The sequence below is a fragment of the Lissotriton helveticus genome, chromosome 3_1 (assembly GCF_964261635.1).
Source record: "Lissotriton helveticus chromosome 3_1, aLisHel1.1, whole genome shotgun sequence".
Taxonomy (NCBI): Eukaryota; Metazoa; Chordata; class Amphibia; order Caudata; family Salamandridae; genus Lissotriton; species Lissotriton helveticus.
In genome coordinates this window covers 1531157846-1531183008 of record NC_136061.1, presented here as the reverse complement: position 1 = coordinate 1531183008, position 25163 = coordinate 1531157846, and the positions used below count along the sequence as shown (strand labels likewise).

At 46.0% G+C, this 25163-nt stretch overlaps 1 protein-coding gene across 1 annotated transcript in view; it reads left to right on the top strand.

The window, feature by feature from the left end:
* Positions 1–25163, top strand: part of HINFP (histone H4 transcription factor) — a 173917-nt gene that overhangs the window by 132655 nt on the left and 16099 nt on the right. The window contains exon 8 of the mRNA XM_078682190.1: positions 438–576. Coding sequence (XP_078538316.1) covers positions 438–576 — 139 coding nt within the window. The remainder of the gene's footprint in view (positions 1–437; positions 577–25163) is intronic.

Here is a 25163-nt window from a genome sequence, read left to right as displayed (position 1 = left end):
CAGGGGTGGTGTCAAAACTGAGTATACGATTTCTGGTAGAGAAGCTGAGCTCAAGGGAGGAAGTGTCTAATAATAGGATTGCTGTTTGGGGTGAGAGTGCCATGGAAGGAGATGGAGTAAAGTGAATAATTCAATGGGTGGGAGATGGGCATCAAGAGCTGATCATAGGATTGGGAAGAAGTTGGTGAGTCGGAGTTAGTTGTTAAAGTAGTATTTTTGTTTTTAGGTTGGTGTTTTTTAAATTATAATTTGTATCCTTGTTGAATGGCATAACCGTGTTGAATGTTTACTTGTACCATGGCTGCACAAGGGTGGATTCTGTCTGGTGGGTAGTTGAAGTCTAAACTTGATGACACTTTTTTTTTTTTTTTTTCCTTTTTTAACCCTTCAAATTATGTATATTTTAATCCCAACCCCCTTTTTTTATTTTTCAATAGCTGCAAGAATTTTATCGATCTCCGTAGACATCTGGACACTCACAGCAAAGGCCCCACTTACTGCTGCGAGTTTGAGAACTGTGACTTCAGTGCACGCTCAGTAGCCTCCATCAAATCACACCATCGAAAAGTTCATGAGGTATGTAACGGAGGGGCTATTTTTGGGTTTCGGAGGGTTTGTTTCGAGGTAGGAAGGTCCTCGGGGCAGAGATGATCAAATACAGTGGAGTTCGGGGGTTAAAGCCATGCTGGGAGAAGAAATAGCAGTACATGCCAGCATTACAAATCAGGAGTATATTTTCAAAGGTTGAGTTTATCTTAAGGGAAGTATGTCTATCCCTGAATCCTTGTGCATGTCTATTACAAAGCAAATACTTTCTGAACCAAGAGCTATTTTGGCAGTGTTAACCTGTTTTTAATCCATATGCTAAGCACTATTCCTCCACCTACTGGCTCGGTCCACGAATGTTTCTGAAGATTTCAAGTTTTTTAAGGTTGTGCATCAGAGGGCAAAGGAAGCATGACTTGCTATAATGTACACCATAAACATAAACCATCAGTGCCCCAATACGTGATCCATTTTAGAGTTTTGTCAGCTGGTGAGATCGGACGTATCGTGGAAGAGCTTCCAAGAAGAACATGAAAGTATTGATGCAGTCAAAAAATGTCTAAGACGCAGAGATTATTAGCCAGACTATTGTTGGACATTAAGCTGGGACTACTGGCATTAAGAGGCAAAGTGGGCATTGCCCCTAACAAATACATTTTTTAAAAAAACATGGAGTTGCTACAGAAAGGCTTCGTAGTGCTTTGTTTCAGACAGTAAGTAACAAGAAAGTTATTTTTTTAAACCAGCTGGATAAGTGAACACAGCTGCGCATGCGCTGGCTGGGCGAGAGATTACTCTCTCTGGAGGCTCATGGTAGTGTTGTTATCAGGGTGGTAGGCACCACATTTTTCAGTGCCATTGTGTTTGCTTGATTCTGGGCCTTAACGGCCTACTACCTTGGGCTGGGTCTACGTAACGCCAGAGACAAACAAGCATTTGCAACCCAATAGGTCTTGCATTTACACAAGTTTGAGGTATTGGCGTTGTAAATGACAACTCCTTTTATTTATGTTTTGGTTTTTAAAACCTAAATAAAAGGCATTGTAAATGCCTATGCCAATAGCTTAAACTCTCCCAACTGTGAGACCTATTACCTTACAAATAATTGAATGTTTGGCTGAGTTGCCCCCTTCTGTCTCCTATGGCCCCTGAAGAACTCCCGGTTTGCTACGAGTTAAATAAACAAGTCGGTGGTCACAACTGCACAGGAGAGACCCTCCTGCCCTCTAGCAGTGAGAGAAACTCAAAGAAAATAGTGCTTACAGACTAAAGAAGACGTACCATGTAACAACTGAAGTAAAAGGGCAGTCCTCATGGAAGGGTACAAATGAAGACCAGGCGGTACTAAGGAGGGACTAACATGCCTAATAACAAATCAGAAGCCAGCATTTACGAAGGCCAATGACACAAGCCAATGACAAAAATGGGCAGAAAGTGGGCGGGGCTTCAAGTACATACTCCAATAAACCATGGCTCGCAGAGCAGCACATGCGCTGCCCAGGCTCGACCTAAAAAGGCAGGGCTGACTAGGTGTCAACAAACATGCAAGCCCCTCACAAACCCCATATTCTAGTATGCTTTTGTTTCAGAGGACATGCTAGAGGAGGAGCCCGCAGTCTATTTGACAGTTGACAAATTTGAGGGACGAAGTAACGTGCAAAGCCTATATTGCTCTGCACAGTGAGCAACAGTATTGCTCCTGCCGTGATCGTTGCCTCAAGCAGCAGGATTTCACAAGTATCGGTTCTGTCCACCCTTTTGAAGCTGCGTACGCCATTGTGGATTGAAGACAGGTTGCAGTACTAGCCCACACGTGTCCATTGATTTGCTGGTTGCCTCGTGGGAGAGTTAGGCAGTGACCCCACTTAAGGTCACATGTGGTGTCCCCCAGGGTTCTTCTCTCTCTCCTCTCTTGTTTAATCTTTATATCTATCCTTTAATCTTCGCGCTCCAGCAGCTGGAGGTCACCGTTTATAATTATGCGGATGACCTCCAGCTCATCTTTAACCTATCTTCTTCTTCCCATTCTATTTCCAACTTTCAGACTACTATGATTTTTATTAGGGACTGGATGAACCACAACCATCTGAAGTTGAACCCGGATAAAACTGAGTTGGTTCTCACAGGTGGTTCTTCCAGTCCCTGGAACTCTTTATTTTGGCCTTCTTCCTTCGGTCCCCCTCCCACTCCCTCTTCCTCAGTCAAGACTTTAGGCATCCAAATTAACAATCATCTTACCCTCCACTCACAAATTAGCTCTGTTGTTTCTTCCTGTTTTCTTACCCTTCGCACTATTCGTGCTGTTTCTCGTTTTTTTTCTCCCCTGGCACTTAAACTGATCTTGTCCGCCTTGGTGATCTCCCAGCTGGATTACGCTAACGCCCTGTACAACGTCATTCCGGCATACAGCCTACGGAAGCTCCAACTGGTCCAAAACCAGGCGGCCCGACTAGTTTACGGCCTTCCCCGCTCTCACCACTCAACCCCTTTATTGAAGGCGCTCCACTGGCTGCCTGTCAGGGAGCGATCCCTTTTCAAAACGGGTTGTATGGTCTTCCAGGTGCGTCAGGGCTCAGCTCCCGCCTTTATTGCCTCTCTGATAAGGGAGTATATCCCCGCTAGAGAGCTTCGCTCATCATCTCAATCACTTTTGCAGGTACCCCGCTACAAGCGCAAAAAGTGGGGAGGAGCCAACTTCTCATTTTTGGCACCCTCTTTTTGGAACTCCCTCCCCGACCACCTACGGTTGGCCAAGCACTATCCTATTTTCCGTAAAGACCTCAAAACTTTCCTATTCAATCAGGCTTTCCTCTGTAAATTGTCCTCATATTTCTCCTTCTTTGTACCAGCTCCTACTGCCTCTCCTCTGCTATTTTAGCCTCCATAGCGCCAAGAAACCGCATGGTGAATGTAGCGCTTTATAAGTATTTTAAATTCAAATTCATTAGGTAGGTAAAAATACTGGCTAGCAGTTAAAATATTGTTGACTTTCAGAGAGAAGTAAACATCCGGCAGCAATCACACAAGCCTATGCCGTTTTCACTGACATATGCAGAGTAAATTAAATTCCATTCCATTAATATACATTGATTAGTTTGAAAGATAAATGGACCATGCTGATGCCCACTTACCTCTTGAACTGAAACAAAATGAAAGCCTGAGTGCTGTATCGGGACAGGCTCTTGTCTTTATCTCCTACCATCTGAAGTGAGTAACTGTCTTGGTCTCCCTGCACCTATGCCAAGACATTGAAGGAGAAGCTTGCACGAGTTTGAGTGCAGTGTGAGTAGGCATGCTGTGTGAGTGCAGGGTGAGTAATGTGCCTTCAAGAGTGCAGAGTGAGTGAGGATGCTGTCTGGGTGCTGGGTGAGCTGTGTTCCTACATGGCTGCTTGCTGGGTGAACAAGGAGTCCACTGGGTGTGTGTGGACACTGTATGAGTGCAGCCTGAAGGGTTTGCATGTGAGTGTTCTGGGTGAGCAGTATGTGTGCGAGTGTGAGCAAAGCAATGTGTGTCTGTAACTAAAGTGAGAGGGGTGACGTGTCTGAGTGTAGGGTGAGTAATGTCTGTGTGGCAGCTGGTAGAGTGGCATAGCTGAGTCTATTTGCTTCTTTAAAAAAAATGGTAATACGTTTTATTGAAAGAAATACTTCTTTTACACCCCCTTATTTCTCAAATTGTCATGAGGGGATAATCTGAGGAAACCTTGGGCTATTACATGACTCAAAAGCCATTAGACATAAAGACCATGGGGGGATGGTTATTGAAATATTAAACAGAAGGAAAAAGTAAAGCCACAACTTCTATATTACAAGGCGCAGAAAGATTTACATATGTAAGACAGTGAAAATCATCCACCACGTTCACTAGAGGGTGATAATGAAAACAACCAGTAAGAGATGAGGAAGCTTAGATTTGACAATATATAGAAGTACATTTCCCACTGAATGATACAGAATTATATTCTGCAAAACTGGTAGAACAGGAAGGCTTGGTTCGAGGCATGTGGGCTGCTGAATTCATATCTATGCATAGATCGCTGCCTAGTGTTGGATCCGGATGACTGCACATTGTTGTCCTGGAAGAGTCTTCGAAGTATCACGAGATAGGTGGCTCCTCCCCTGGACTACAGTGCGCAGGGGCATCCTCTCCATCCTCAGATTGTTTTTTTCCGCAATACATCTATGCTTCTGTGGAACCAGACTCCTTTACAATCCCTACTGCAAAAAAGTGTCTGTAAGAGGTAGGCCTGAAAATGAAGAGAGATGTAGCCATACAGTAGTGTATAGGCAATTCTAGAGCCCTTTTGAACGTTTGAGTGCACGAATAGTGGGGAAGCTGAATAAACTGTTACAGTTGCCGGAGTAGTAGCAGACCAAAGGCCTTAATAGAACAAGCATTTGCAATGCAATAGGTCTCGCATTAGGAAAGTTTGAGCTATTTGTATTGTAAATGACCAATTTTTTATTTTTGCGTTGGGTTTGAAAATAGCGAAATTAATAGCTTTGTCATTTACAATGCCAATATTTTCAACTTTTGCAAATGTGACACCTGTAGCATTTGTAATGCAATATGTGTTGTATTTACGTGACTTAGATGTTTTGATATTACAAATAACAATGGCTTTTAATTGTTTAAATAATTAATACTTAAATAAAAGTTATTGTAATTTATAATGGCAATAGCTTACAAGTGTGTAAATAACTTCTGTGAAGATTATGTTCAGTGTATTTTATTGTGACGAAAATCCAACAGAAATGAAATATTAACACTTTTTGTGACATTTGTAATAAAGCTTGAAACATTGAGAGAACATATTTAACCAGTTGTTGTTGAATGGTTGCACAGGTTGATGTTGTGGTGGCGCTGATTGATGTTGTGGTGGCGCTGATTGATGTTGTGGTGGCGACGAGTGATGCTGTGGCGTTCAGTGATGCTGTGGTAGAGCATAGTGATGCTGTGGTGGTGAGGCTGTGGTGATGCGATAGAGTGAGGGCGATAGATAGATAGAGGGAGGGCGATAGATAGATAGATAGCTAGAGTGATGGCGATAGATAGAGTGATGGCGATAGAGTGATGGCGATAGAGTGATGGCGATAGAGTGATGGCGATAGAGTGATGGCGATAGAGTGATGGCGATAGAGTGATGGCGATAGAGTGATGGCGATAGAGTGATGGCGATAGAGTGATGGCGATAGAGTGATGGCGATAGATAGAGTGATGGCGATAGATAGAGTGATGGCGATAGAGTGATGGCGATAGAGTGATGGCGATAGAGTGATGGCGATAGAGTGATGGCGATAGAGTGATGGCGATAGAGTGATGGCGATAGAGTGATGGCGATAGAGTGATGGCGATAGAGGGAGGGCGATAGAGGGAGGGCGATAGAGGGAGGGCGATAGAGGGAGGGCGATAGAGGGAGGGCGATAGAGGGAGGGCGATAGAGGGAGGGCGATAGAGGGAGGGCGATAGAGGGAGGGCGATAGAGGGAGGGCGATAGAGGGAGGGCGATAGAGGGAGGGCGATAGAGGGAGGGCGATAGAGGGAGGGCGATAGAGGGAGGGCGATAGAGGGAGGGCGATAGAGGGAGGGCGGGCGATAGATAGATAGCTAGAGTGATGGCGATAGATAGATAGCTAGAGTGATGGCGATAGATAGATAGCTAGAGTGATGGCGATAGATAGAGTGATGGCGATAGATAGTGATGGCGATAGATAGTGATGGCGATAGATAGTGATGGCGATAGATAGAGTGATGGCGATAGATAGAGTGATGGCGATAGATAGAGTGATGGCGATAGATAGAGTGATGGCGATAGATAGAGTGATGGCGATAGATAGAGTGATGGCGATAGATAGTGATGGCGATAGATAGTGATGGCGATAGATAGTGATGGCGATAGATAGAGTGATGGCGATAGATAGAGTGATGGCGATAGATAGAGTGATGGCGATAGATAGAGTGATGGCGATAGATAGAGTGATGGCGATAGATAGAGTGATGGCGATAGATAGAGTGATGGCGATAGATAGAGTGATGGCGATAGATAGAGTGATGGCGATAGATAGAGTGATGGCGATAGATAGAGTGATGGCGATAGATAGAGTGATGGCGATAGATAGAGTGATGGCGATAGATAGAGTGATGGCGATAGATAGAGTGATGGCGATAGATAGAGTGATGGCGATAGATAGAGTGATGGCGATAGATAGAGTGAGGGCGATAGATAGAGTGATGGCGATAGATAGAGTGAGGGCGATAGATAGAGTGAGGGCGATAGATAGAGTGATGGCGATAGATAGAGTGAGGGCGATAGATAGAGTGATGGCGATAGAGTGATGGCGATAGATAGACAGAGTGAGGGCGATAGATAGATAGAGTGAGGGCGATAGATAGATAGAGTGAGGGCGATAGATAGATAGAGTGAGGGCGATAGATAGATAGAGTGAGGGCGATAGATAGATAGAGTGAGGGCGATAGATAGATAGATAGAGTGAGGGCGATAGATAGATAGAGTGAGGGCGATAGATAGATAGAGTGAGGGCGATAGATAGAGTGAGGGCGATAGATAGAGTGAGGGCGATAGATAGAGTGAGGGCGATAGATAGAGTGAGGGCGATAGATAGAGTGAGGGCGATAGATAGAGTGAGGGCGATAGATAGAGTGAGGGCGATAGATAGAGTGAGGGCGATAGATAGAGTGAGGGCGATAGATAGATAGAGTGAGGGCGATAGATAGAGTGATGGCGATAGATAGATATAGTGAGGGCGATAGATAGAGTGATGGCGATAGATAGATAGAGTGAGGGCGATAGATAGAGTGATGGCGATAGATAGAGTGATGGCGATAGATAGAGTGATGGCGATAGATAGAGTGATGGCGATAGATAGAGTGATGGCGATAGATAGAGTGATGGCGATAGATAGAGTGATGGCGATAGATAGAGTGATGGCGATAGATAGAGTGATGGCGATAGATAGAGTGATGGCGATAGATAGAGTGATGGCGATAGATAGAGTGATGGCGATAGATAGAGTGATGGCGATAGATAGAGTGATGGCGATAGATAGAGTGATGGCGATAGATAGAGTGATGGCGATAGATAGAGTGAGGGCGATAGATAGAGTGAGGGCGATAGATAGAGTGAGGGCGATAGATAGAGTGAGGGCGATAGATAGAGTGAGGGCGATAGATAGAGTGAGGGCGATAGATAGAGTGAGGGCGATAGATAGAGTGAGGGCGATAGATAGAGTGAGGGCGATAGATAGAGTGAGGGCGATAGATAGAGTGAGGGCGATAGATAGAGTGAGGGCGATAGATAGAGTGAGGGCGATAGATAGAGTGAGGGCGATAGATAGAGTGAGGGCGATAGAGTGAGGGCGATAGATAGATAGAGTGAGGGCGATAGATAGATAGAGTGAGGGCGATAGATAGATAGAGTGAGGGCGATAGATAGATAGAGTGAGGGCGATAGATAGAGTGAGGGCGATAGATAGATAGAGTGAGGGCGATAGATAGAGTGAGGGCGATAGATAGATAGAGTGAGGGCGATAGATAGAGTGATGGCGATAGATAGATATAGTGAGGGCGATAGATAGAGTGATGGCGATAGATAGATAGAGTGAGGGCGATAGATAGATAGATAGAGTGAGGGCGATAGATAGATAGATAGAGTGAGGGCGATAGATAGATAGATAGAGTGAGGGCGATAGATAGATAGAGTGAGGGCGATAGATAGATAGAGTGAGGGCGATAGATAGAGTGAGGGCGATAGATAGAGTGATGGCGATAGATAGTGATGGCGATAGATAGAGTGATGGCGATAGATAGAGTGATGGCGATAGATAGAGTGATGGCGATAGATAGAGTGATGGCGATAGATAGAGTGATGGCGATAGATAGAGTGATGGCGATAGATAGAGTGATGGCGATAGATAGAGTGATGGCGATAGATAGAGTGATGGCGATAGATAGAGTGATGGCGATAGATAGAGTGATGGCGATAGATAGAGTGATGGCGATAGATAGAGTGATGGCGATAGATAGAGTGATGGCGATAGATAGAGTGATGGCGATAGATAGAGTGATGGCGATAGATAGAGTGATGGCGATAGATAGAGTGATGGCGATAGATAGAGTGATGGCGATAGATAGAGTGAGGGCGATAGATAGAGTGAGGGCGATAGATAGAGTGATGGCGATAGAGTGAGGGCGATAGATAGATAGAGTGAGGGCGATAGATAGATAGAGTGAGGGCGATAGATAGAGTGAGGGCGATAGATAGAGTGAGGGCGATAGATAGAGTGAGGGCGATAGATAGAGTGAGGGCGATAGATAGAGTGAGGGCGATAGATAGAGTGAGGGCGATAGATAGAGTGAGGGCGATAGATAGAGTGAGGGCGATAGATAGATAGAGTGAGGGCGATAGATAGAGTGAGGGCGATAGATAGAGTGAGGGCGATAGATAGATAGAGTGAGGGCGATAGATAGATAGAGTGAGGGCGATAGATAGATAGAGTGAGGGCGATAGATAGATAGAGTGAGGGCGATAGATAGATAGAGTGAGGGCGATAGATAGATAGAGTGAGGGCGATAGATAGAGTGAGGGCGATAGATAGAGTGAGGGCGATAGATAGAGTGAGGGCGATAGATAGAGTGAGGGCGATAGATAGAGTGAGGGCGATAGATAGAGTGAGGGCGATAGATAGATAGAGTGAGGGCGATAGATAGAGTGAGGGCGATAGATAGAGTGAGGGCGATAGATAGAGTGAGGGCGATAGATAGAGTGAGGGCGGGCGATAGATAGAGTGAGGGAGGGCGATAGATAGAGTGAGGGAGGGCGATAGATAGAGTGAGGGAGGGCGATAGATAGAGTGAGGGAGGGCGATAGATAGAGTGAGGGAGGGCGATAGATAGAGTGAGGGAGGGCGATAGATAGAGTGAGGGAGGGCGATAGATAGAGTGAGGGAGGGCGATAGATAGAGTGAGGGAGGGCGATAGATAGAGTGAGGGAGGGCGATAGATAGAGTGAGGGAGGGCGATAGATAGAGTGAGGGAGGGCGATAGATAGAGTGAGGGAGGGCGATAGATAGAGTGAGGGAGGGCGATAGATAGAGTGAGGGAGGGCGATAGATAGAGTGAGGGAGGGCGATAGATAGAGTGAGGGAGGGCGATAGATAGAGTGAGGGAGGGCGATAGATAGAGTGAGGGAGGGCGATAGATAGAGTGAGGGAGGGCGATAGATAGAGTGAGGGAGGGCGATAGATAGAGTGAGGGAGGGCGATAGATAGATAGATAGATAGATAGATAGATAGATAGATAGAGTGAGGAGAGATGAGAACATACACCGGACCACCTGAATGTGATCTCATGGGTACATCCAGGGTTGGGGACGTATGGAATGAGTACGGGATTGTATCATTCACTGTGTTACAAGAACAATTTGAGCTGGTGGAGAACCTAGACTTGCACCATCAACAGGTGAACCATATTCTTCACCACAAAGAGCTGCTACCTTATTTGGCAGAAGAAACACCACTAGAGTATAGAATTCTGGGAGCACCCTTCAGCAAATATGCTGTTCTGAAGATCTACACTACCCTACTTAATGATAGTCAATACTTTCTCTAAGTTGAGAGAGAAAAGGAAACAAGACCTGGGGAGGTTAGAGGATGCAGACTGGGGAGGAGCTTGTAAATATCTAAGAGAGGTGGCCATAAGGGCCAGGTTTTGCTTGGTCTAACTGGAAATATTACAAAGGGCCTGGAGTTGTCCATGGGGACAGGGATATTGAACGGGAGCACGGAGAAGAATAGTTATGACTATTGAGAGAATCCACAGTATGTACCCTTCAACTAGTGGCCCTGGTTGGTTATCAGGGGGAGGGAGACGGTGGCAGACCCACAGCCAAATATGCACTCCATTTTTGTAATGAGGTTATGATGGTGGCTAGAAAGGATATAATTAGATCCTGGGGATGCACTTCCGTTCAGACGTTGGAGTAATGGTGGGAGTCTAATATGGACTGGTGCATGCAGGCAGAGGAACAGGTATTACGAGTGATGATGCCCCAAAAATGTAATGAAATATGGGGTCCATGGAGGAACGTAAGGGGGGACCTTGAATGACGTTTGTTAAAGTAAGGGACGGTTGCAATACGTTTCTGGAAGGAAGTATCTTCTCCGCTCGGCCTGGGTTATAGTTTGTTAGTCAAGAGGGGGCAGGAAATAGCCTTATTAAGATACATATGCACCTGCTAGGCACTGCAATTCTGGATACGGAGTTTGACCTGATCTGGCAGCCGCGAAGTTACATATATAATATTGTTGTCTTCATGCTATAATGGAAAAAATAATTTAAACATTTTTTTTAAAGGGAGCTCGACACCAAGCTGCAGCAGTGCTCATTATTGGAACATTCTGAGTGTAGGGCAGAGAAGAGAAATGGGGTGGCGGAGGTTGTGAGAGCAAGTGAATAAGCATGACTGTGCTGTCAGATTTACGCAGAACCTAAGAAAGAAGCAAGACATGCACTCTTGGAGTACTAACTGAACAACGAAAGTAAGGAAAAAAGAAAAATAATATGTCAGCAGTGGAAGGATAACACTCAGTCAATCAAAAGGGAGGGCAAAGAAGAAATGCTTCAGAGGTGGGACAAACAAAAGAACAGGAAGGAAAGTCGTAAAATAAAGCGCTACAGAATGCGATAGATATGAAAGCCACACAAATATAAGCAAGTGCTGACCGAATGTAAACGTCCGTGCCGTGCTATCTGCAAAAGGCATGTGAAGCTGTCTAGCGATAAAATAAACAGTCAAGAAATGAATGATGTTTTCGTGGAATAGAATGGGCGGAGGGATGGGAAGACAAAATATCCCTTTATGCGGACGATATTCTCCTCTACCTCTCTAAGCCACGACGGTCAATCAAGCGGCACGGCTTGCGCAAACAGCGTCAAGGCGACAGCAGTGATTGAACAGCTCTTGCCTTGACGCTATTTGCGCAAGACGTGCCGCTCTCTAACAACCTCTCAAATCGTGTCAAAATTCAATGCACCGTTTGGACTCGAATTTACAGTTCACAGTTGGAGCGTAAATAATATCTGTCCAAGTGACCATATTCAGTTTTGAAGGCCTGGACTTTACTATTCTCACTGACAGACTCCGATCAGCATCACTGACCGCTAGGCGGTGTTTTCTGCATTTTTCTTTAGGGTCATCGTCCCAAATGCACAATAAAGAAGTCCTGATGATGGTCTTATGAAATCACACCTAAAAGACCGAAACGTCGACTATGAAGTCTAATTCTGCTTGATTTTTATCTATGATATTGATTTTCACTTATTCTGTTGGTTTGAAATCATTATACCAATATTGTTTAGCAGTTTAGACTTATGTTGGAGATTGATAGTAGGAGTATATAGTCCGCTCCTCATTTATCCCAAATGCATTTTCTAGTACCCTTTTTATTTACTATAAAGAAAATAATAATTCTTTGACTAAAATCCCGGCTTTTGTACTTATTTGTTATTAGTGTGGTAATAACATTGCTTTAATAATAATTCAAACTTAGTCACGTATTGATATTAATGTGGGTAACCAATTCATTTATTTCCCATGGTGGCTTAAATTCATAATTCTGAAACAAAACCCCTTGCTGGCCTATTTTTTGCAAATATTGTTCAAAATGATGGCGCTGCCCAGGTTTCTCTACGCCCTTCAAAATTATCCAGACATGGTGCCTAACACCTACTTTAAAGCAATCGAGTCAGCACAGCGCACCCTCCTTTGGGCGGGAGCCCCGCGTATTGCTCTGTCAAAACTCACACTGGGGTGGTACGACGGTGGCATAGCCCTCCCCGACATTGGCAAGTACTACTGGGCAGCTCATCTCACCGCGATTAATCAAGGGGCTTACGGGGATGGGAATGATCCGGCCTATGGGATGGACAGATGGCAACTTCCTGGGGGGAACTATGAAATAGCTCTCTACTCTACACGGGGCAAACTTCGTCTTACTGGGCCTACACAACACGCGGTGCAGATATGGCACACAGCACAGAAACAATTGGGGTGGTCAGGGGTCCTCACCATGGCTACACCACTCTGGGCGTCCGAAAAGTTAGGCAACCTGGGTCGGACTAAGGGGTTCCGGAACTGGGACCTTATTGGTATCTCCCAAAGGAGTTCACACATTCGCTCAAATGCAGGCCACGTACGACCTATCGCACACCGAATACTTCAGATATCTACAGGTGCGACACTCCCTTCAGACACACATTCCACCTGGCACCACACTGCCTCAAAGCTCCCCTCTGGAAGACAGGCTATTAGACGGGAACATTCCAGAACACGCTATATCTCTCACTTACAAAAAGCTGATAAATAATTCCCCTGACCTGCTACTACCCTTAAAAGAGAAATGGATTGCCGATGGGTTGGAAATTGATGAGGAGGAATGGAGGTCTGCTCTGGCCTCCCCCCGTGAGGTGGCCATTTCTGCCCGACTGCGCCTAATTCAACTTAAAATTCTACATAGAGTTTATATCTCCTGTACGAGGCTGCAATTGATGGGAAATGGTGGAGATGGACTCTGTCGCAGGGGATGTGGTGTAGCGGGCACCTTCTTTCATACCCTATGGGGGTGCCAAAAAGTGCAACAGTATTGGGGGAGAGTAGTGCACTGCATGCAGGAGGTGTGGGAGGTAGAAATTAGACCTGAGGCCAAGAAATGTCTACTTAACATCTGGGAACCCACTGACCTGACGCACAGAGGGAAACTGTGGGTGACACTTGGGCTGGTAGTGGCTAAAAGGAACATTGTGAGGTTGTGAGGGGACCCTAACCCGCCGAAACTGAGGGACTGGCAATGTGACATGGACTGGTGCATGCTGCAGGAGAAGACGGTTTATGTCACAAGAGGATGTCCTCGCAAATGGGTAGAAATATGGTCCAGATGGAATGACTACAGGGGAAATATATGTGAGCCTCCCCCAACCACGCAATCTAGCTCCTTGGACATATAACATTGGCCATTGCTAACTGAGTCAAGGCACTTGAGGACGTCTAGTCTCTGTACACACACCGGCACTGCCTAGAACCATACTGCACTGTAATCTGACGACCGAGTTACCGGGGGGTTTGTTTTTGTTAGTTCCTTTTCTGATACAGAATTTATTTACTATGGACCTTATTATTTGCATAAACTTGTAACAAAAAACAATGATGTTACTTCTTTCACTCCGTTCATATTTCATGTGTCAATTCCATTCTTACTGCAACTCGCACTACCAACCAACCAACGCTTGCCACCTATTCACGATTAAAAAAGCCGACCATAAAATTGAGCTAGAGATGCTATACATATACTCTGCAAGATGTTTCACTTCCACTTTCTATACCCAGCGGACCCTAAAGATCAAGCTTTTATAATGAGCCTTGTAAGGACTGTTGCAAACAACAAGTGCTTCCATAGCAAAACAATTTTAAAGTAATAACTGAAAGATAACTCAAACCTGGCATTGTTTTGTGGCACGAGAAAAAAAGTACACAAATTTGCGATGTACCCAGATCGTGATAACTCGAGGATTAAAACACTTTTAAAATGGTGACCGTAAACTCGCATAGCAATCATCTGCCTGGTTTAAGTATTGTTAACTCCTTGGCTGTGTTCTGTTTTCAACAGCTGCTTATGCAGGAGTCCAGGCAGGTCACTACCGGGGACTTCTCTTACTTCACACTTAAATAAAACTTCTCCCGACAAGATGACTCAGCAAATTGAGTATTGGCATCTGACATCTGGTATGATCTGCAGATCGCGAGTTTAGAACCTGACCAAGTCAACTTCACCTTTTTATCCTTTGGCTTTTAAAACATTTATATCACAATAATGCCTGCTGGTAACACCACTTACAACCGTGTCCCGGGTACCGTTATAAAAACAAGGTGGTAAAGAACAGTAAATAAACATACGTCAACACAGTTGACGGGATTAAAAAACAAGGCATAACAAAGTGCATCGTGCCATAAATAAAATGTTAAAAGCACACCGATTACTCACAGCTGCCGCTTAGCCTAGAATTAAACAAGCCGTGATCGTGCACAGCCCGAAATTGGAAATTCGGGAGCGTCACGCCTGTCATGGGGCAGGACTTCCATCTTCTGCAGGAAGCCCGCGCCCACGGAGTGGCTGGCCCAGAGGAGCAGTGGTGACGCAGGGCTCCCATGCCTGAGGGAGAGCCCCACGGAGGCTGCAGAAGTCCAGAGTGGCGCGGATGCGGTGAGTGGGGCTTAGTTGTACTGGGGAGGGTGGGGGGGGGGGGTGTGTGCGTGTGTGTGTGTGTGTGTGTGTGTGTGTGTGTGTGTGCGCGCGCAGTTGGCCTGATATATGATGTTTCCAATTCCGGAACCACCTTGTATCAGTCCAAACAACCCCTTATGGTGTCTGGTTGTAAGTCAACCTTATAGACAAGCTATCTTAATGGTAGCATAGACTAAGCAGCCTTAAAGGCTAAACTCAAGAGGTCGTGTTAAGCGAGCTGTTTTACCAATCACAGTCCTGAAATATCAAATGAAAGGACACCACACAAGTATATATTATAAAAATATATGTATTTATTTCTAAAAGTAATCCCCAGTATTCTTTATGAACAAAGGGGCACAAGCGTTAAATCAAAAGCACAGTATAACATACAAAGTTGCACAATTTTGGATGAGGGCGAGGGGCCACTCTAACCATATACTAAAAAAATTGTATAAGAGATACCAATCGATCAGTGGTTAGGCCTAGGGAATCGCTGGGAGCAGTCGGGACAAGCAATGCTGAAGTCGGGAAAAGCCCGCAAGATTCGGGTGCAGTGCTGAAAGCACAAGCATGTACCAATGTTAAGTCAATGGTGCGTAAAAGTTACACAAATAGAGTTTAAGGACACTTCCGCTGAACCTAGCAAGACAAAACTTTAGACACAGACCCTAGAGGTGTGTACCAGTGTGGGAACACCGGCGTTGCAATGTTACCTCACCCACAGGAAGCAGGTGCACAGGGTCGAAGTAGTGTCGGGTTTCGTCACACAGGCTCTTGGTGCTTGAAGCTGAAGATGCTGCAGGCGAATGGAAGGAGAAGTGTCCGGTGGGATCCAAGGATGGACCCAAGTCGAAAAGTACCTGAAAGCAGAGGGGACAGAGTCTGGGTCACTCAGCAGTGACCAGGGTGGAACCAGGACGGAACCAGGCAATGTCGGGCGCAATCAGGTGGTTGTCGAGGAGCTTCTCTTCGCTGTCACTCGGGCTCTGGGGCATCTACGACGTCCAGGAGCGGGTCACGATCTGTCCCACGCAGGCTCTCGCCGTCGGCGCTGTCGGCTTCAAGATTGGAGCAAACAACACTTGGCAAAAGCAATCCACGCGGAACTGGAAGATTGCTTCTCACTCGGTCCAGGAGGGTCAGAGTGGGGGCTCCTTTTCAGGGGAGCGGGTGCAAATCTGGAGCAACCAGATTCACAAGTCGTATTTCGGTTTTCGCCGGCACAGGGGCCACAAGCCAGGTGGCAAGTGACCGGGCCAACGCGTTGAGCCAAAAGAAGCAGAAGGGCCCCACGCAGCACTCGTCGAGTGTAGAGGGGTGAACTTCGGTGCAAGAGTGGCTCAGGGTTGGGGCTTCTCAAACCCCGTTGTACAGCTTCGAGGGTCACTCGTGGGCTGCACAGTCAGCGTCTTGTGGTCTTTTCAAGATGGCGTGCCCCACGCTTCCGGTCGCCTCCACGGGTCTCAGCTCTGCAGGGACTGTGGATCGGGCTGTTAGAAGGCAGGCAAGCTTGATCTCGTCGATCTCTGTCGCTCGAGTTCCTGCGGGAACTGCAACAAAGCAGACGTCGATGGGCTGGATGGTGCCTGTTTACACAGGGTGGTCACTCCTTGACCACAAGGGAGATTCTTCAGTCTTCTACGTCGAGTAGGATGTCGAAGGGTCCAGAGTTTCGTTTCTTAAGTTTCATCAGGATAATCTGAAGTGCATTGGCACTGCTCCCACTCTTATTCGAATCTAGGGGGCTTTATTACCTGCTATGGGTGGGACCCAGGAGGTGGGTGGATACACCCCCTTCCTTTGATCCTGGCCGCGCTGGGACGGGGGCTGGAGTGCCCCAGAACCGGTTTGGCCGGATTATGCAAGGGGCAGCCTTGTGCGCCCCCAGCACTGTCTGGTTTCTTTCAAACCTCCCTGCTACAATCCACTATCTCCTGTCTGGGGGGGTGTGACACCTCCCTGTGACAGGAAACCCTTTGTCCAGGCCCCCTTGGCTGAGTTTCAGTCAGCTGCAGGGGGTCAGACCTGTCTGTGGCAGAAGCATCCATTTTGTGGATCTGAGGCTCTTTTAAAATTAACCGCATTTCAGTAAAGTAACATGTCTTCTCCCTCTAGAGGGGTGGAATGCTATCCCCGTCGCCAGGACTGGCGAGGGGATAGTATTCCAAATCGTATGACACCTTACACGACATGTTTTGATAAAGCCAAACCAAAGTTGCTATATAACTGCGAGGATTATAATGCACTTAATAGTATATGGTATGGCATTATCCTGGAACGGCTTAGGGAGTTGTTCCCAACAGCTGCAGACAGGCTCAGCTCATGCTAGAGCTCCATCTCACATTAAACCACGCACTCTGCCTCCAGGATTGATAAGGCCTTCCATAGGAGTGGCTCACAGGTTTATGTGTGTCCAGATATAGGTTTAGATATAGCTATACTATATCTAAGCAAGGGGTGATTACACCACCTTACCCCAGCTGAGTGATCAGCCAGTTGTGTCAATTTAAGAACCAGCCAGGGGTGGCAAAAGTTATGCTGCAGCCCCTGGTAGGCCTTGGTGGCACCTATGCCCTGGGCACCTATAGTGCATGGTACAGGGGCTGACAAGGAGTCCATTTCCAATTGTGGTATGTACCTAGGGTACATGGAATCCATTTTACAGAGAGAGCAGATGGCCTGGGGCCCTGATTGGCAGGGAACCATGTCAACTAAGTCGAAAACCAGCTAAACACAAGGCAAAAAATCTGGGGTAACCATAGTCGGGTAGCCACCTTCCTACAGCGTGTGTCTCTGTGTGAGTGCGCTCGTGTGTGTGCGTGTGTGTCTGTGTGCGCTCGTGTGTGTGTCTGTACGCTAGTGTGTGTGTCTGTGTACTCTCGTGTGTGTGTGTCTGTGCCTGCGTGTGTAATGCGAAGCGAAAGCAGGGGGGGTGTGGCTGTGTGTGTGTGTTGGTAGTTACTGCATGCGAGAAGTACATGAGGCTTGCAAGGGAGACAGGAGATGGGAACAGCACATAACTGTACGTGGTGAACGCTCGCGTGCCCCAGTCCGGCCTGCATCCTACGCGTGCCCATCTCCTGTATCCCTTTCAAGGCCCTTGAAAGCAGAGTCGACAGCTATAGGTCTCGCTGGCGACAGCGCTTTCGCACTGTCGCCAGGTGCGAGACCTAAAAATGTACATATAAATGTCGGGCTTGTTTAATCACGTCATATGGTGTTGAATATATCTTTTTCTCTGTTATTTCAACCCAAAACGTGGCAAGAAATTAGCTTTAATGGCCGTCACATTTTATTGTATTCAATTCAACTAAAATTTTAATATTTTTTCTTTTCTCTATATTGTGTATGCTATGCTTATTCATGTTATGAGAGGTATGCAGTGATATTTTAATGAATATTTTTGTATAACATTATGTAGGTTTGAGTTTTGCACAGTTTGCACATAGTCTGTATTGTTCAGCTTCATCGTTCCTAGGGGAAGCGTTGATTGGTTGTGTAAAAAAAAATAAAAAATGAGAAAGCCAATAGATCTCCTATAAGTGAGACCTCTTGGCTTTGACAATGTTGTGAATTTCAGTGTTCACTGACCTCTTGCATAGGCCAAACCAAGAGTAGCATTAGGGCTCTTGAGTATGATCATTCTCCATACCACACCACACTTTGTGACCAGAAACTTTTTTTTTCTGATTTAATGGGGAAATGAGCCCGAAGGAAAAAAGTGTTTACCCCCATCAGGAACATCACAAGAAACTCCGGGCTGTGACCACATATTTCTGGGCACTGTCTCAGGTTTCAGTATCCTTCACTCGACTACAGCTATATTTGCAGTTCAGGGATGAAAATGGAAAACATCACCGAGAAAGGTCCAGCCACGAGGCTACTCCTCATAAATGACTCATTGAGATGAGACGTGGCCTTCCTCCAACTGCGGTAATTGCCAGTGTGGGCCCTCTATTTGTCTTGCCACCCCCAAATGAGGTATAGATTCCCTATTCTAGAGTCCAGATAGGGGCTGGCAAACAGTGCAAAATACAGTAAAATGGAGTGACATATGTTGGACATGAGTGCTAGAATTCAGGCGAGTCCTCTTGGTGTGGGACCCTAGTATAGGATCTCCATGTACCGAGCAGCGGGGCAAGGTCAGGTAAAGTAGCATAAATTGGGCTAGAAAAAGCAAGGATGGTGGTTTGCTGTTCTTTAGCAGGCCACCGCTCTTACATTAACTGTCATTCACTGAAGGGGGTTGGGCCATAGCCAGAGTATATGCATCACAGTCCAGCTGTGTATGCCGCCAGCAGCCACAACAGGGAAGTAGCCCAACTTTATGGAGTCTCAAGGTGGACCAGTTAGGTAAAACTTTAAAATGAGAATCTGAAGGCTTGTTCTGTCTGTTTGGAGGACGTGACCTATCTATCCGCTGTACATACCTGGCATCACACCTTCAAAGGACCCCCGTTTAAAGAAGCATTCTTTAATTGGTGATACAGGCAGCGACACTGAGTCAGGGCCTAAGGTGCTAGTTGCCTATATGTTCAGGCGCAGCCACCCGAACTTCATGCAAGGTCATGAAAGGCCTTTGGTTCGGCATTCGAAAACAGTTGTTCCAGACACAAAATAGCGTTCTTGCCGCAGCACTTTCAAAGGATTATACAGCCTCCTATGCATGTGTCTGCATTACACCATACTGTCGTGCCACATGATATTAGCAGGCTGACTCCCAGTAGCTTGTGCGCACAGTTCCACTGAATAGGAATGGTTCTCGGTATTGGGTTAGACAAGGGGAGTGTCCCTATGTTTGCGTGCCCCGCAAAATGACACTGAGACAGGTCTTGGAAGAAAATACACCAGTTGCGGAAGATACTTAGCCAAGTAATAACCGCACATATGAGGCAGCTGCAGTGATCCATAGGTGGTGTGGCGGACCTAACCTCAGGTCGGAGCCTCCCCAGACAAATCATTTAATACTGTTGCCTATCTGCGTCGAGTTATTTGTGAGTGAGCAGGAGGAACATCCCGAACAACAGATAAGTGAAAAGTGGCAACCCTGGCATCTTAATCATTAGAACCCGAACCCATAAGGAAAAGCAAAGATGAGGCCAGCAGGAGAAATCGTGGCACGTACAGGATATCAGTGGGTTGAGGTCGTCTTAACCACACCGCCAATCCTCTATTCAACGAGACACCCTAGGATTTCAGAGCCCTGGAAATCCAGCACATACGATAGCCGCACAGACTGGCCATCTCAGTGGCACCTGTCATGGGTACTGCGTCACATTTGTACTTATTGATTTTATATTAAAAGACCTGGGAAAAGGAGTGGATCGCTGACATCATATCAGGCATCAGTGTGCACGTTAGTAAGGGTCAACAATATGGCATCATGAAGGATTTTACCTGCAGCTGTGTTTATTTCCCGAATGTACCGATATCTGCTGGGAACCGAATGTCTGCTGAAAAGGGTTCCAATAATAAAAGGAAGAGTTGGAGGGACAATAGACACCCTTGATTGTGTAACGGTCTGGATAAAAATCCCACATAGCTGACCTGTGCCACAGGTGTGTCATAAAACTACCCAACTTTCAATATAAAAGGAGTGCTGAGACCTGCTCTGCACAGGACCCCAGCTTCCATCCAATCCCTTGATGACTAGATCTCTGGCCTGGATAGAGTACAGAGCTGCGCTGCTTTCTGGGTAGGTCTGGTGATACAAATACCAGGTCCATACTTCCATGCACACACACATAAAGGGAGGACTGGAAAATGGATCCACGCAAACGTATGCACGTCCAGCTCGGAGCCCTTGTGCACACGGCCGAGAACCAACCACGGAGAAACAGAAGTCGAGCAATCAAACGCCCCCTGCAGCCGTAGCTGCCTCAGGTGCGGTTCTCGATTAAAGGCTGATCTGACGCTCAGTCGCGCTACGTCCTTCCAAGCCGGGCCCAGATTATCTGCTTCTGGCAGGGGACGGGTGGCATTTCAGCGGATGTGTCCGGTTTCATCGCCCGCTGTTTGCTAGAAACACTCTGCCCTCACATGCCTGCCCCGTAGCCGGTGTTAAGACTTCTCCATCAGTGAGTAAGTGAAGGCATTTGAAATCAATGTGCAGGACCTAGTGTTGAATACTTGAGCTTCGGCGGGGTCAAGAGGGTTAGAACACTGCAATGCGTCTGCATGCCAGCGACGCACGCGCGCAGAACCCGAACAAAACCAATGTGCAACGGCTGCGCGCGGGCCGCCATTCACGCTGCACCCCTAGTAATACTGGCGTATGGCTAGGGAAGAAGCAGCAAAGATCCGAAAAAAGCACCCAAGGAAAAAATGAAGCAGAAGGCCAGCAGGAGACCACCCCGCCTTCGTGAATGCCGCACGGCCAAAGCAGGATTTCAGGCGGGGCTCCTGTGATCAAGACGGAGCCCCACGCGGTGCTGCAGTATGCCGATGAAGACACGAGACCAGCGTAAAGTCGCCACAATTGCTGGTAAGTGGGGTATATCTACATTTAAAGACTTACATGTTGAATGCTGTGTTGTTTACATGTCCACTAAAAGCCTGGTGTAAGTGCAATGTCGACGCGAAAGTGAAACTGCATGCTTTTGCCTTGGGGCAGGAGATGTGCGTGTGGCTCGACGTGCGCGTCCACAGACTACAATCTGCTCGTGCCCCGGTCTGTACCACTTGGGAGGCAACACGATCACAATAGGTCTCGCTGGCGAGACCTAAAAAAGGACAACTGTAAACAGCATAAAGTGCAGGCAAACATAATGGATACTCCTGTCCCTTGAAACCATTTATTGGGCCCTGAAGTCAGTCCAGGGTTGTAGCAAATGAGACTGCAGAAGCAATGGGGGTGTTGCTAACCCACGTAGGCATCTTTCAAAGAGGCCATGGTAGGCACCCCTAAACAGAATACCTTAGAACCAACCCGCCAGGAAATGTCTGGCAGGTGTGAGGACAGATGCAGAAAACCCTGGAAAGCCAGAGCTTTGGAGGTACTGGAAAAGTAAGAGGCCAGCCAATAAGAGATGCAACCTCTTCAATTAAATTACTCATTCAGCCCTACGACACAACACCAGTAGAACGTATGTCCTCAAATAGGCAAGTTGATATTCTATGTGATAAGATTAGTATGCTGCATAGAATTTTTATAACAAAACACAAAATCAGCCTTACCCAATAAGAACCAGGGCATTTAAACAAATCAGAAAGAACAATGGTCCTTATTGGAATAATAAATGTATACTTGATGCAAAACATAAACACAATCGGGCAATGAGACTGTTAGACTACTTTTACAACTGTTACAAAACGAGCAATGGAAAATTGTTCATGTATATCTATTTCTATATCTATATCTATTTCACTCTAGTCCTTTTAACAAAGCGGTCAGATAATTGGTTTGTTATGAACAGATTTCGACTTTTAGACCCCCTTTTTTTAATGCAGGGTCTCATCAAGACCAATTGATGAGACATATGTGGGTAAAAAACATCTGGAGTGGCTACTCAGTTGTTGGATTATAGCAACCGTAGGCTATAATGTGGGTTGATGGTGCACGTCCCTGATGGAAGCATGGAGAATAACAAAGTACACACCAACAACGTGCTATCAAGGGGAAGGGGGCACTCACATGGGGGTACCCATGATGGGAGCTGGTTGAAGGTCAAGGTAGGTACAATGCAATAAAGGGATTACAATACTGAAATGAACACTGGATTATGAAGCCCAAAGGCAGGCAAGGTGGATAATATTTTGAAATGTACCTATAGGGATACGGAGTGAAAAGCGGCCATGTGTCGCAAGTGAGGGAATAGTGGCAAGCATCGATGTGTTGAGGACCGTGCTGTTAATTTAATAAGGCTGCAGACTTCAGACCACGTCACAGTGAAAAGAAGCAAGTGGTCTGCGCCTCAAGGCCTCGCCGCAGCTTCAAATTGGGCTGTCAAGCATGTGCAATCTTCGCAACTTCAGGACAATAACGGGCAGCCAAACCGAGGCTTGGAGGAATTAGTACTGACAAGGGATTGTGTCATAATACAATGGAGTGTGATGCTGCAAGTGTTCATAAATGAGGCTGCGTGCAACAGGAGAAGCATAAATATTAAGAAGAAGAAGTAATTGAAAAATATAATAGAAATTCAAAAATATATACACATATAATTTGTCACATGGTGTCATATGGCAAGGAAGAGTGCCCATCCCTAAATTGGTGAAGGAGTCCAAGCACTAGCGTGGGGCTAAAAAGGAAGGAAATTGGCATTAATGATTAAGCACACTGTGTGGGAGTATATGATGGCATCAACATTAATGATGCCCAGGGGTGAGGACCATGTGTGACATGGCACTGGCATGTAGATAGAAGGAAAACAGGCCAAACACGTTAAACAACCTGAGAAAAACATGCAATAATTTAAATAAGCAAAAATGTACATTAAAAAAATATTGGTAGTGAATAAGATAATGGCACTGGGGCTTTCTTGCCCATTACCAGAGCACCTGCACAAGAGATTGATAGGCTTGATCAAGAGGACCCAATGAAATCTGGTGTTAGTTCGTTGGAGTGAAACATACATGGGAGTGAAGTTACTACAGTTATGGGTAAAGTCTTAGTAGTGCAAAATAGGTCCACCTTTCCTCAGTAGTGTAGGGCATAGTAATTCAATTGTTAAGTTATGCAACATAGGTACTTTATGGAGGGCAATGATGGAATTTCATTGTTCAATCTTTCATTCTGTTTTCTGGAGGATTTGAGTGAGGTCACCACCACATTTTAGGGATGCAAGCCGTGTCGATGTCTTGCCACTTTGTTGTCTGCTGTGTGTGCCTTCTCCACAAAATGGGCAACTGTAGGGGCGTTTACTAATGCGCACCTGATCTTGCTTTGGTGTTGACCTATTCGTGCTTTTATCGGTTTTGAAGTCTGCCCTAGGTAGAGCAGTTTGCACGGACACTATATGCAGTCAACATTATTTCTGGAATTGCAGCTGGAAAACGATTTGAGCTCCACCCTAATAGAGCAATGTTCAAAGAGTTTGGTTTCAGAAGTATACGGACAGTTTACGTAATTACCACATCGGTAGTGGCCTATTAGCGGCCCCTCGCTGTTTCTAACATTCCCCTAGTTTTGAAGGTGGTGTATCTGGTCGAATTAACCCGGTGGTCCTTAATATTTTTGCCCTTTTTGAATGCACACCTAGGTAATTGTAAAGCGGGATCTACACCCTCCGATGTGCCAATTTGTTTTGTGAGCAGGTTGCGTACTTAGTTGTTGTGGGGCAGAAGGTGGTGTAACATACTAGTTTATGTAAAGGTGCTTTGACTTTGGTGTTGAGTAGCTCCTCCCTTGGGAAATATCAGGCGTGCTTTAGCGCTGTTTTGACCATTTTTTGGGGTAACCCCTTGATAGTATCCTTTCTTGTAGCATGTGAGCCTCTCTAAAGTAGTCCTCTTTGAGGGTGCATTTGTGCGTCACAGAGATGCAAGCATTGTCCAAATGGTGGCCCATCAGACTGCCCTGGGGTGAAAATTATTGAAGGTGAGAAGGGTATTTCGGAGGGTTTCCTCATTTCGGAGGGTTTCCTTGAGGCTTGTGTAGCGTCTGCTTTAGTCCTGTTTAATAGTAAGGTCAAGAAATGCAATCTCTGTTCTATATGTGGAGCACTTGAATGTGAGATTCTTTTGGACCTGGTTGAGGTACATGAAGTCCTGAAATAGCCGCTCAGGGCCTGACAAAATCAAAACAATGTTGTCTATGTATCGCCTTCAACAGGTTATGCTAGCTATCTGTTGTCTGAGAGTATGAATTTTTGGCCCAGATTGTCTACATGGATGTTAGCCGGTTTGGAAGCAAAGACAGCTCCCATTGATGTACCAGAGCATTGCTGGAAAAATTGGTTATTATATATAAAGTAGTTGTGTTGCAACCCAATCCTCAAAAGTGATATAATGAAATCTATGGGGACTGGACTGGGTTGCGTTTGTGTGTTATGTTATGCAGATCGGTTTCATCATTGAAGTGAATACCTTCTATGTGGTTCAAAAAGAAGGGGGATGTCCTTTACATATGTTTCCTGTGTGGGTACGTAGTTTTTATGAAAACATTTATGTCCTGGCCTAGAGTTTCCGGGATGGAGCCGCAGCCTGATAGAATCAACCTACCTGGTGCATAGGTGATGTCTTTGTGCACGTTTGGGAAGGTACATACCATTGGGATACGGGGGTTCTCAGTGTTTAGAAAATTATGTTCTTTCTCTGAGATGAAACCCTGTTCCTTGCCTCGTGTTCTGACCTTTAGTAGCTCAGTTCTGATACCTT